This window comes from Rhipicephalus sanguineus, chromosome 11 (genome assembly GCF_013339695.2).
Source record: "Rhipicephalus sanguineus isolate Rsan-2018 chromosome 11, BIME_Rsan_1.4, whole genome shotgun sequence".
Taxonomy (NCBI): Eukaryota; Metazoa; Arthropoda; class Arachnida; order Ixodida; family Ixodidae; genus Rhipicephalus; species Rhipicephalus sanguineus.
The window spans coordinates 76,679,056-76,693,213 of NC_051186.1; the positions used below are offsets into that span (position 1 = coordinate 76,679,056).

General features: G+C 48.5%; 1 protein-coding gene across 1 annotated transcript in view; it reads left to right on the top strand.

Moving 5' to 3' along the window:
• The window catches only part of LOC119374491 (sulfotransferase 1B1), a 70,298-nt gene that overhangs the window by 25,129 nt on the left and 31,011 nt on the right, over positions 1–14,158 (top strand). Inside the window, exon 2 of the mRNA XM_037644602.2 lies at positions 4,075–4,373. Within this exon, the coding sequence (XP_037500530.1) occupies positions 4,075–4,373 (299 nt within the window). The remainder of the gene's footprint in view (positions 1–4,074; positions 4,374–14,158) is intronic.

Below are 14,158 nucleotides of genomic sequence, written 5' to 3' on the forward strand. Positions count from 1 at the left end.
CAGCTATAGTTTATTTTATTGCGTTCACTCACAATAGCATTCATTTTTATTTTCCATTTTTGTTCATGTGCCGAGTACAGGAAACGCTAGACAACGTATGATGTTACACGTGCAATCGAAGGGCGGACCAAGAACGTTTCCCATCGAAAGGCAGTCGCTGCGGCCGGAAGTCGAACCTGCAACCTTATGCTTAGCAGCGCAGTGCCACGGCCATTGAGCCATTGTAGACATTACTAGACATTGCATAGCTACAGTAGGAGACACTTCGTAAGCATAGCGTAAGTAAAAGCGAGAAACAGGTGCAGAGGTTGACCTCAATTTCTGACATCAGCTCGCCATCACATCATGAATTGTCGCAACGTCCAATAGCACATTGCTGATACGTAAAATCATGAATGCGTTGCATTCAGACGGTGATTAAACTTAGCAAACTTAAAGCACTTCCTTTCCTGAAAACGACTGAAGCTTGAGAAACAGTACATTGGCACCGGCGACAGTGCTGTTCCAATGTTCACACTTATGAACGCGAAATTCGATAACAAGTTTCGCGGCTGTCATCTTCCTGAACGTTTTCCTGCGAATGAATGAAATTAGTTGCGAAATATAATAATATCTGGAATTTTCCGTGCCAATACCGTGATATGATTATGTGACTCTCAGCAGTGGAGGGCTCCGCAAAATTTCGACCATCTGGTGTTTTTCACCGTGCACTGACATCGCACAGCACCCGGGCGTCTATAGCATTTCGCCTCCAACGAAATGCGACCACCGCGTCCGGGATCGAACACGCGATAGTCGGGTCAGCAGCCAAGCTCTGCGAAAGAATACGTCAGCTGTCTAAACTTGAGTTGTTGTTCAGCACCTCCTCTTTTTGGGAGATGTGACGTAGGAACATCGAGTGCGGATTGTATCTACTGGCTCTGCTAAATAGGTCACGTGTACGCCAGCGCAATGCACCTGTGGTGTCGAAGCTTAACTAACGCTATCAATTTTGTTGGTTAAATCTTCACGTGAAAACCTAAGTGCGAACCCAGCTATGGTCTGTGTGGCAGACCTATACAGCTAGAAGATTAACTGTTTTTGTTTTCTTTGCTAAATCCTCAGCTGAAAACCTAAGCGCGAACCTCTTCGGCTCGGGCCCGCGTACTTTTAAATGCGACGCCCGCTTTTCCCTCCTTGCAACTTTTTCACCGTCCCGGGAATCGGGAGCGCGGGGCGGCGCGCCTTCTGTTCCACCTGGCCAATCAATGGTGACCCGTCAGCGGCGGGGCGCACCACTTTTTCCCTTCACCTCCTCTCTCTCTCTCTTCCATTCGGTACCAGACACTAGTGGATACCCTCCCCCCTCTCCATTCCCCCGTCGCCGCTTCCCGCAACACTCGTAAGTATGAGGGAAACAGGGAAGGGAGAGATGGGGCCCGGCCGGATCTGCCGCGGCTGGAACGGCCGGGCCGGCACGAGACCTAGTTTCCCCTTCTCCCTACGCTCCGGTCTCTCCCGTCGCTCAAAGCAGCGCCGGTGTCTTCTTTTCCGCGAGCCTCTCTCCCCTTTTCGACCGGCCTCCTCGCCCCTGTCCCGAATCGGGCCGACTGTCCCCGCCGGTTCGTCAGTCCGTGTACGGCCGTCGCCGCCTTTCGGACGTGCCTTTGTTTTGTCCGCGCCGCCCGATGGTGAACTCCGGGCACGTCCCGAAGCATCACTCCTAGTGCCTGTGCGCGGTGCGTGCGGCCGCTGCGTGCTGCACGTCCGTCCCTTGTTGTGAAGGACTTGTGAAAGACTTCGTGAAAGACTTTGAAGAGGCGAGTGTCTTGGTGATCATCTATGCTTGTAGAAGAAGTCTTTGCACCTCCGCCTCAGAAGTGATTTCCAGCGCGTGAGTTGCACGACCGTCTCCCGGGTAAAAATGACGACGAGTTTGTTGCGTAATTTCGAAACGAACCATGCCGGATGATACTCGAAGTTTATTTTATTTTCTTTATATACGATTACTGTCGCAGCAATGATTATTCAGCTGCTACCCCCTACTGAAAAGTTCCGTCATTACAATAACTCTGTATGTTTTCGTACAGAATCTATGATGAGTCCATGTATTTTTCATATATCCGCCATATATTCCGTAAGAGTCTTACGGAAACCTAAGGAATTATTTGAATGGCGTACACAACGTTTCAGAAGGGTAGTAAGCCGTGAATAAATTATTGAGCGATAAATTACATCCTACCAACTCTACCTAGACCATATAGATTGACATTAAGAAGCGTGGTCTCGTGTTTAGGTTACCCTTGCGACCTTCTAGCCACCCGAGACAGTATTCACAACGCTATTTGTTCGCAACCGACGTCACGGTCCCCCATTGGCCATCCGCCCCGCTAATGGTATGTCCACCATCAATATTGGCTGATGTATTTGCTTACGAATCACTGCAAGAGGATCTCATGTATGCAGGCCCTCTATGAGTACTTACAAAAAAGTCATGTGGTGGAAAGCGTCGCCCCCCCCCCCCCTCGTTTCCTTTTTTTTGCATTTATCATTGTTCAAGCCCGATTGCAGACTTTTTTTATCCTTTTAGATTAACTTACTAGTACAACAGAAATAATATTTCCCATTGTGTTCCTTTAAAACACGCAGCCCGTCAAGGCTAGGCCTTCCAATATGGCGCCTGTATGTTCGTTTACAGCGTAAACCCGACCTGAATGAGTAAATGAACCAAATTCAGCATGCACGACCCATTTTACGTGTAGTTAAAGCTTGTCTATTCTCGTTGCCTCTGTTTTAACGACATTTCCGGTTCCGTGTTCTCATGGCATCATTACAGCCTTGTAGGTCTAGCGGGGCTTGCTCTCTAATCATTTGTGAGACACGCGTCATCACGAGGGAGGAAGAATAGGCCTCACTTATGGAACAGGCATTTGTCGCAGCCATTGTCGCGGCGTAACTTCTCGATAATGTATGCCCAATTATAGTGGCGAGCTGTTTATTCGCTCACTATAGCGGTCTTTACCGGCGAGTGCCGTTGTTCGGGGGCGTAACCACCTCGAAGTTCAAACTATCGGACCTGTTGTATTTCCACGCGTAGTTGAAACCGCCGTGGTCTTGAGCGGTCACTCCGTTCTCCTGAAAGCTGCATCTCAATGAGCGCAAGCAGGGAAGGAAATGAAAGCCATAGTGCATTTAGGTGCACACGATGGTCACATAAAAGCACCAGTGTTGTCTGCATACGAATTCACGTTTATTTGTTGCGTTCAGAATAGAGATGAATTTCGCTATAGTTGGTGGTTGTTCATACCTTATTCCAGCGCAGTGTAGTTACAGAAGAGAACGGAGATGAGAGACGCGACGACAACGAATGGAACGCAAACTCGCAACTGGTTTATTCGTAACTCGTCGCGTAACGTATCAAATGCGAATAATTACATAGGCTCGGAGAGTATGACATGCCGAAGAAAAAAGGGGAACCACCAGGAAAACCATGATGCGACGCACTTATGCAATTTCGAAACATACCAAAAAATGTTTAGCGGGGGCAGAAGACGTACGTGTTGCGTAATTGATAATAAATGTTCTTGTCGGTTTTTGTCTGTGCGCTGTGGCTTGCTGTGCAGGCGTGCACCCACGCGCATGCGTCGTGGCTTGACATGTCATGTTCCACTAGTTGCTGGGAAGGCAGCGCCGTTTCTCAGTGTGAACTCATTTTACCTCGTAGGCATCACAGCATATAGCGGGGATTGATAGTAATATTCTTATTCTAAGGGCTAATTACGCTGCGCATAAGAGCATCAGACTATAGGTACAGCAAATGGAACGACTTCATAGTGCAACAACAAGGCTGTTCAGCTTCGCTACATGCATGTCTTTTGTGACTTTGAGATGCAACTTATAAATATAATTATACTCAAACCGCGAGAAGGTTGCTTGATGCTGTCACTAGAATTCCCGGCCTTTTCATTTCCATCAGGATCTAAGCACACGTTCAGTCGAGTTGTCCGTCCCTTTAAGGCAGTCTGATGATGTTCTTAAGCGAACCATGCACATACACGACTGGTTCCTCGAACCCGCTCTCTTCTTCTGGTGCAGGCTGCTGACCATGATATCGCTCAAGTTCCTGTACAGCAGTCCGCTGGGCGCCCTGTTGACGGGCGCCGGGCGCAGCGGCAAGTGCCCCGAGAACGACGACCAGGTGCTGCCGGCAGAGAGAGACCCCGCGGTGGCGGGAGACCCCGCCTGGTCCACTTACGCGGCATCCGTACCGCGCGCACAAAGCTACAAGGGCGTCCTGCTGCAAGGCTACCTGCTCCACCCGCACGTCATCCGGGGGCTGGCCGACTTCAAGATACGAAACGACGACGTCTTCATCGTCACCTACCCAAAGTCCGGTGAGCACATGGCATGACCTCTTACCTGGACTTCGTCTGTAGCGGCGGCGAAATTTCACATCTAGAAACGAACGTGACAACTATGGTCGGTTACAATCTAAGAATGAAACTTGGAGGACGCTCCAGCTTTTCGCCTTCAAGAGTAGAACGCGATAGCGTAATCGGGCCCCGTGCGCGTCGTCTTCTCAGTTGCTAGCCGGTTCTCGATGGACGCCTCGACCTTGTCGCAAGAAAACGAACGTCTGTGGGCGTAACATTGGCCGTTTCAAACTATCCTAGAATGTCTACTGCAAGTACAGTTGCGAAGTGCCCGCTACGCCATAATTCTTCCTTTTGCGAATCGGCGCGAGGTACCCTCTACGGGTCCGCAGGGCAACATGCGCATCTGCGCAGCTCCACACTTTGTTGATGTTGTTGCTGACAATGATGATTAATAATGCCTGAGCGCTGTGCAATGGGTGGGCCTTTACAAAAACCGCGCAGCGATGACGTCACAGCGCGTTGCATAGCAACTGGTAGCACAGTTGTGCATGAACTCTTGCGTCGGTTTCGCGAGCCCAGACACGGCTGCGAGAGCTCCTGCCAGCTGCGCGCGACTGCGCATGCGCTGTGACGTCACCACGGCACACCTGAGCTTGGCTCCGCCCACCCGCCGCGACAGTGCGCGCAGCAGCTGTGCTCCGCCAGTCGTGACGAGGCGATTAGCCGAGCTTGCCGGGCAGCCATTGTCGGGGTTTACATTGGCCTTGTTCAACGTGAGGTCGCCACAGAGCCACGCTAGAGACGTTAACCACGACGAACTGCTGCGGAGGGCTACGTTCATATGCTTTACCGAGACTTGGAATAGCCGCATGCAAATCGACGATTCAGAATTTTGGCATAACCTCGAAACGCCAGGACCAGCTAGGTGCCGATCAGCTCCGCTATATCTTTAGCCTTGCGCTACTAGTGGAAGCTACGTCCCGCTTTTTTTTTCATTGCTAACTTAAATACTACGCACATTAATATTTAAAAGTTCGTCACGCCCAGATGAATTACTACGTTTCCCCGAGCAGTGATGTCAGATTATTTGCCGAAAACCAGCGAAACAAGCATGTGTCTGTATGGGAACATCACCTGCCTGAAATACATGAGTGGTGCTTGACGTCACGAAAATGAGTAAATGTGATTGGATAGACGTCTATGCAAACTCTCTCTGGGAGTGTCAGCGACGGCTGTGCGTGGAGCTTTACATTTATGCGCGTAGCCAGGTGGGGGGAGGGAGGGACACCGGGCCCGTGCCCCCCCCCCTCCCCCCCGAAAATATTTTTGGCCGTTGCATGCAGAGCTCAAGATGACACTCGATCACATTTGCCTGCCCCCTCCCCCCCCCCTTCAGATCAAGGAGGTGCCCCCTCCCGAAAAAAATTTCTGGCTACGCTCCTGCAAAGACGCATAAGTTGGACTTGCCTCTCAGTCAAGAAAGAAAGCCAGCCTTGCAAAAGGTGACGGGGCAATGCTACAAAAGAAACCGGCGTTCTCTACGTTGAATAATCCTTTCAGTGACCGGAAAGCAACCGAGGTTATTGAACATCCCCAATGAACGTTCAGGCCTTCCTATCAACGAATTCTCGCTCGGCATAAGGGACTCGTATAACAGCCTGCCATAAGACTTAACTAGCCAGCATGAAAACATAGCAAAGTGGTGGCGGTGAGAGAGTCGGTAACGTTTTGTGTAGTTGCGTATCGCAATAAAAAAGATCGACAGGCCCTTGGAAGTGGCATGGTGTTTCTCCCGTTGCTCATGAGCCTAGCAGGAAAGCACCCTTGCCGTTGGCTGTATTGAGCTTCATTTCGCGGCCATATTTCTCTTTTTGGGTAAATGAGACACTTTTGCGAAAAGAAGCGATTGTTAAAACACTCGTCATTTTACCGCGCCGGAAACGAATTTTCTCGGAAGGCTTGAAGTGCAAGGAAGCGGCGGGACTGCCGCTTTTGCTACGGTAAGTGCGCATTTCTATGGCGAAGCATTCTTTGCCTTCTCTCTGGGTCGGGTTTGACTGTTGCTAGCTCGGTCAGTATCTCGGCGGATATCTAGCCAAACCTATTCTGGCTTGTATCTTGTTCGCGCTTCATTTCTACATGACTGTATCCAATCTTTAAATGTAGCTACACATGTGTGATCCCTGCGCATGCGCTCTTCATCGCCAGTCTTCTCTCAACGGGTATCCTAAATCGCCTTCGTCTACACGGCACAGTTTTTTAGACATCTCATCGCACTTTTCATCTGTCAGACAGTTCGTTATAATCTTATTACAGCCTTTGAAAGGTGTACGGCATGAACATAAAAATTGCACGAGAGTGAAAATATGACATCCGTGGTGGCTAAGCATCAGCATGGCACGAGATTTCGCTTTAAATAGGAGAAAAGTTCACGCAGTGCATCACACCACAGTCAGTTGTAAAACGTCTTGTACGACTCGCTTCAGTGAAGCTTCCATTTGCAGATTCGTACTTGCGCGTAGGATCTGAATAAGTCTTTCTCATTTTGTCCGCGGGTGGTGCGGTAGTTACGGTGCTCGACTGCTGACGCGTAAGGTCGCGGGTTTGATCCCGGGCGTGGCGGTCTCATTTCGATGGAGGCGAAATAAATGCTGGAGGCCCGCGTAGTGCGTGATGTCACTGCACGTTAAGGAACACCAGATGGTCGAAATTTCCGGAGCCCTTCGCCACTGCGTGCCTCACAATCATACCGTGGTTTTGCCATTTAAAACCCCTGGTATTATCATTGTTAAGTTTTCCTCTTCATGCGCTCTTTTGAAGAGGGCGCGACGCATCAATTGTAAGCGCCGGGCTATACGAGTATTGTTTCATTAAGGGGGCGCAGACGTAGAAAGCACCGTCCTCATACGGTGTTTCGTTTATCGGGCACTGTTCGGGTTTATTGAACACGTTGTCTCTTTCGAGCAATCGCATTAGCTTAGTGCATGTCTAGTTATACGATTCTACTGACCTCCTGCACCGGCTTTGATAGCATATCGAGTATATAATGTAGTCCACCAAACGTTTGAACGCTTCTCTCCCTCCCCGCCCCCTTCCTAGTCTTATACGTATGCTAGCACTGATGGTCATTCCACACAACGTGCCCGTAATACAATGGAAGTCCCGATCTCTTCCTCGTGGGCGTCTGGGCTGCTTGGACACACCGAATAAAAAAAATAAAAAGTGGGAGGGGGGCGGTGTACGAACGATTCAGCGTAATAGAAATTCTCGGACGTCAGCCCGCGGTGCTCCTATCGACGAACGTGTACAACGGCGGAACGTGCGTAAACGTGAAACGGAGGCCGTCGGGGCAGCGGTGGAGTCCAGACAGGAGAGGCGTGCGGAAGCAGCCGGCCGGTGCTGCGACAACCAGATCTAGTAGCCGAATCACGTAACGCTTCTTTTCTTTTTTCTTTTCTGTTTTTTTTTGTCGGCATCTTTTTCTAGACTGTCGAAACCCGGCGTTCCGACTTACCCGACGTCACCTCCCCTCCCGGCGCCCTGGTTCCGATTCTTTTATTGTTTTTAACCCTTTGCCTCCGCTTACTGCCTGCGCTTCGCGATGGATTAGTAAATGCGTGCAGCGGTGACGTGGTGACTGCGAGCCTTCGGTTTCGTCATTCGGACAAGAAAAATGAGGTGCGCAGTTTAATCTTAACGCATTCGTAGCCGCGCTCTGGAAGTCGCAAATGCTAATTAAATCCTCACGCTACGTTTCTATCTTTACGTTAAGTTCTCTTATGCTGCGCTTCTTCCTGCAGATTGTGGGAGCGCAGACCTGACTAGTGTAAAACGTGAAAGGACAGACATAAATGACGACACTACGTGGTGCTAGATTTTCACGCGCCTGTTCTTTATCCTTTGTTAATTATGAGCAGCCGAATGTGGCCCAAGAGACCCTGTGTGTATCTGCGTGTCGAATGTCGTGTAATGATGGAGACACTGTGCGGCGTGGCTAGCATGCGGTGGCCGTACTTTGTTTAGGAGTTGTCGCCCAACCGCTGTCTTTCTAGACATATTTACGAGGAACCATGCTCCAAATTCATAAAACCGTTCCTTCGTAAGTGCGTTTTCCTATTGGTCAGCCGGCTTCATTAATGTTATATCCTGCATTGTGATTGGTTGAAATATTCACTTACGAATTTTTTTTTGGCGTAAGACAATTTTGTGAATACGGGCCCAGGAGCAGTCGCCCTCACTGAAACGCTCTTCGAAAGAACACGGAATGTTTGTGGACAAAATCACCGAAATTTTACGCATGCTCATAAAAAAAAACGGCACATACACAATGGACCAGCACGAAGAGCCATACGAGCACTGTATGTGTTTTTGTTTGTACGTGTTTTGCAACTTCATTTTTTTTTTCGAACGAAGCATTATTAACTACGCGGACATTACGGCGCGTACACGTACGTTAGTCAGACGGTGCTGGTTGCGCGGACTCCCGCGTTGTAGTGTCACCTAACTGCACGGAACTTCCCGCAAAAAAAAATAATAAAATTGCGCCGGCACATGTTCCCGCAACCCCCACCCTGCCTAGCAGATTTCCTGGAAACGACAACTGAATTCCAGTACTCTGCTTTTTTTTTTACACTTCTTTCATTATTACTCTATCTCTCTCTTCATTTCTTTCTTGCGACGCAGTCAGCCTCTGGAAAGGGAAGTCGTTCTCTCCGTCACTCTCCCCCTCACTCCTCCATTCTCTCTCTCGCTCTCTCCCAAAATGCATTGCTACGGTGACGGGCTACACGTGCCTTTGGAACGACGGCGCTTTCGTTCAGTGAGAGACAGTAAAGCGGACTCGCACACCTGAAGGCTCTCCGCTTACGCAGCGGTGAGGCTTTTGCGCAGCCGACGTGCCCCGGCATTGCTGGGACGATCACCCCTGCCGGTAGGCTCAGTCACCTCGAAAAAATGTGCGACGTTTGAACTACGATCACTTGACTTCGGAGTTACAGGGACGACGCACGTGACTGGGACGGAAACCGGACACCGGCGTTAAAGCTGTCCCTGTTTTCGGCTTCGCGCATTAAATGATTCCCGTGGCCGCGCTTGTTTTGACTCACGACGTGACGTTGTCAAAACGCTACGAAAGTAAGAATGGTTAGAAAGCTTGGGGCTTTTTGTTTCATGCGCTTGCCGTTTTTTTCCTCAGTTGACAATCTTTGTTCGACATATTTTATGCATGTATTCACAGGAGGTCCCCCGACAGTTTTTACTCTGGGACCTCCTTCTGTATTAGATCGATTTTCTACTTGTACTGTATTCTATTGTATTGAATAAACTCAAACTCAATCTCCAGTAATACTAATTGCTTCATTGATAACAACGTGCACTGTACTGCAGGCTTCTCGGGAATGTCCTTCACTACGAGCAGTTGGTTTCGTCGGCGGAGAACGTTTCGCTTGTTCACACAACTTTGGAAGTGTTGTAGCTGCTGGCGCAGCCGTTGCTACAGAATGATCTTGACCGCAACTTCGTTTCCAACTCCTTGTTATCGAGCTTTAAATGTTCCGAAGAGCTTTGTTGCACGCTGCTGCATAAATTGTCACCAGGATCGCGTTGCTGTTTCGGGCAGCTTTGTGCTATCACAGGGATACCTAGCTGGCCCTTACCATACTTATCTAACAACAGACGAGGACAGTCGTACTTAACCGTATTTTCACGCTTATGATACGGACCAATAAGGAACTCACAGGGTACCTTGCGCATTCGCCTAAGACGACTCGAAGGTGATAGCCGCCGCCTTCTTCTTTTTTTTCTTCTTCTTCTCAGTCCATGTATTGATACTCCCTCGCCCCTCTTCGAAAGCTGTCTGCCCCCAACGTGCTTTTGCACTGCCTCCAGGATCGGAGGCATTGCAAGCTTTCTGCGCCTCACGTGATTTTACGATGCCTCCGAGAACGGCCCACCGATCACGGAGGCAGTGCAAGGCGACGATGCCATGTGATGACGTCACGTTCTGTGACGTCGCAAATTTTGGCAATCTGTGGCGTCACGATGACGTCACGTAATGCCGTCATCACGTGATGTTTTTTTTTTTTTTTTTGCATGACTCGTGTTGACGCTGCCGACGCAGGACGCCGACGGTCACTTTTCATGTTTGATGAGCCACCTAAGGCTTTCGCCTTAATAATCCATAGGTCAGTCTGGGTCAGTGGGCAGCGCTGTACTAGCGTAGCGGCTTCGTATCCTAAAGACTGGCAACGTGCTTTCCGTTGGACCGGTAATAGTAGGGTGGCTAGAATCCTATCCACCCCAGTGATAGTAAGGATGTCTCCAAGTAAACGTATGCGCTCTGTGCAAGATGATGCAAGTCGAAGTGAAACGTTTTCTTGCCTTATACTTTCGTGGTGTCTAAGGTGGCGCCTTTCATTTCAAGACACGCTTTATTGCATCGGTCATTCGCCGTACTGGAGTGCGCCATGCCCTGTTGTTTCCTTTGTGAGACGCATACGTGTTTAACGAAGGTGTCGCCACTGCAGTGTTATTCTTTGCCACTAAATGTACAATTTATATCGAAACAATAAAACAAATTCAGAAATGCAGTGGGGGAGGAAGGGGGGGGGGGTTAAGGTCTCGTAGCTGCACGGGGAGTCACGACGGGCTCATTCACCTTCCCGGCGTATATGAAGACACCGCAGTACAGTAGGGAATCGAACGGACGACCTCGTAGTCAGTAGCGCGAACGCCTTAGTTAGTGAAGCACCGTGGCAGGATGCAGCAAAGCACACGGATATAGCGACGTACGGGGTCCGTGAAAGGTTCCCAGGCCACGCTGCCGTAGGAATACATGGGATAGTGGCCTGGGAACTTTTGACGGACCCTGTACATCAGAATCGCAGGGCTAACGCGAGCAGTTGGAGGGAAGGCGGCTGTAATTAGTGAAGCGAGCACGACTTGATGATATGCAGCCTGAAGAAAATGGACGTTTCGTGTTTCCCATGCAATACGGGTGTGTATAATGAAAGGATACAGAACAGACGGGCATCACGAAGCATGCAGTCGTAGCGGTGCACTGAATTAGTTATATCTGAGTGATGACATAAGGCGCTGTCACGTAATAGGACTGACTCAAAGGCTTGTAGAACGGAAGATTGCCGACAGAGGGTTTCATCTCATGGATGCATTCATTTGCTTGTAATGAACTTCGCAGCGTTTTTGCTCTTTCATTACAATATTAACGGGGCTGAATTTATCACGAAGAGCACAGTTCGTGCGGTGAGAATGAAATCGAAATTAAGCGTGCATGGACTGAAATGTAGCGTTAAAAAAAAAAAAAGACGAGGGCTGACTGCGCGCACAACGGGGCGTGCTCCTTCGTGCTTTAAAGAGTGGAACTCTGAGAAAATATGCGCCGAGATACGTTTGGAATTACATGAGCAAACTTGCGCCATAGATTACGCCATAGAATACGGAAAAAGATGCGCGATAATCAATCAGGGATGATTATTCCTGACCGCGATTCGACGCCTGCGAGGAATCAACCAAGGCTACCATCATAGTGCGGGTACATCAGAGCGGAGAATTTATAAAAGTTGGAATGCGTAAAGCGTCGGAGGGAGTGGGTAGAATGGTAGAACATATTATTTGCTCGATATGCTATCACAACCAGTGCAACGGGTTACACACACACACACACACACACACACACACACACGCACACACGCACACGCACACGCACGCACGCACGCACGCACGCACGCACGCACGCACACGCACACACACACACACACACACACACACACACACACACACACACACACACACACACACACACACACACACACACCTCTTCGTCAGAGTGACGGTTATGAAATAAGTGCAACAAGACAAACGAACTTCGCGTACCGCATTTATACAACATTCATACCAAACGAAGCCACACTTTCTCAGCTTCACTCGCGCGATGCGGGCTAAATGAGTCGTCAGACCTCGATTAAATCTTTATCGCGTAGTTTAATTTTGCCGGTGCCGTCACGCGAGGAGTTGTCTTGGCTGACTTAACAGCGTGTGGCATACTAAAGCGTAGTATAGTGCAGTGTAGTGTATTAAGTATAGCGTAGTGTAGTATAGTGTAGTATAGTATAGTGTAGTGTAGTATAGTATAGTGCACTGTAGTGTAGTATAGCATGGTGTAGCGTAGTGTGGTATAGCGTAGTATAGTGTAGTGTAGTATAGTGTAGTGTAGTGTGGTGTAGTGTAGCATAGTGTAGCGTAGTGTAGTATAGTGTATAGTACAGTATAGTGTAGTATAACAGTGTACGCTTAATAATAGTTTTCGCAACATGGTTAGGAACTCGTCTGCGACACAGGGCTTACATGAATACGAAAATGCCCTAGCATTGTTATGACGGTATAGCCAGGCCCATGATGAATACTTTACTCGCAATTCCTGACCACCCGAAATGCAGTCTTCGACACTCCGAGCGTCGCGCTGTCGGGTTCGTGGTCGCCGGTTCGATTCATACTACGGCGGCCGTATCTCAGTGGTATCGAAATGATAGAGTTCACGCGTATATAAATTTCAACGTTCATTGAGGAATCCCGAATGGCTGAATAATGAAATTGTGCTTTCTGTACGTAAAGTGTCATAATTTCTTGTTAATGGTTATAAAATTATTTTTTTGAACGGTCTTCCAGATCACATTGTATCTATCCCTAATCGTGAAACTTTCTGTGATAACCGGATTTGGTTGCATTCTGGTATTGTATATCGTTGTTGCATCCTGCTGCTTGTAATCTTTGTTTAGTTCCATTTTTTCCTCTTTTTCTTTCGTTTTTTGCTTTTTGTCTGCATTTTTCTTTGTTGTTGTTTTTTTGTAAGCACTGATACCCCCCTTACTCAATACCCTTCACTGTACCTCTAAGGCATTTGAATAAATAAATAAATAAATAAATAAATAAATAAATAAATTTGTACATTTAGGACCTGAACGCAGTGTACAAAAAAGCAGTGCTTCGTTGAGCAGAAGTATGTAGTAGTGAATTATTACAAAATATTTGCAAGGTGGTCGTCAGATTCCCTGTCGATGGTGGTCACTTCGCAGATGGGAGCGTTCTTTGATTCAGTGCTCCTTCTTGGCAAATAATAATATAATAAATAATAATAATAATAATAATAATAATATAACTAATAATAATAATACTTCAAAACTGTGATTACTTTGAGAAGATACAAGTTAGCGAAAATAGGCCATCTTTTAATGTCAAGTTATAGAGATAAATTTTCTTTAAAAACTAAGGCCTGAAGGTTTTTTTACGAAGGAGAGTTCGGGTACACTTAAAGGGGTCTGACACAAAATTTTTGGCCTCGCTTTTTTTTGCTGCAATGTTTGCCGGGGGCCTGTTAGTCATAACACGGCCCCATCGTTTGCTGCAGCGCGCGACAGATAATAATTACAGGCTCCTCATTACCGACCAGAGTCAGCTTTGTTTCAAAAAACGACAAGCCTCCGGGTGCAACTATCACCCACCTAGCGGCTCCATCGACGCGATCACGTCCCATCGCACACAGAAGTGTGACGCCTTCCGCGCTGTTCGCGTCGTCTCCTCGCATTCGCACGCTTGCCGCACGTGCTGTGCGCGATGTCGTCGCCATCATCGTCCTCGTTATCATCGTCCTCCTCATCGTCGTCTGTTTGCGACGATTTCCTTGAGACCCACAGCGCAGCGGCGAGCGCGTCAAAACAGAAATGGCGGCTACGACTCATCATGACTTTTTGTACCGGCTACAACGGTTACGTAGGGGAATAGGGTGTCAC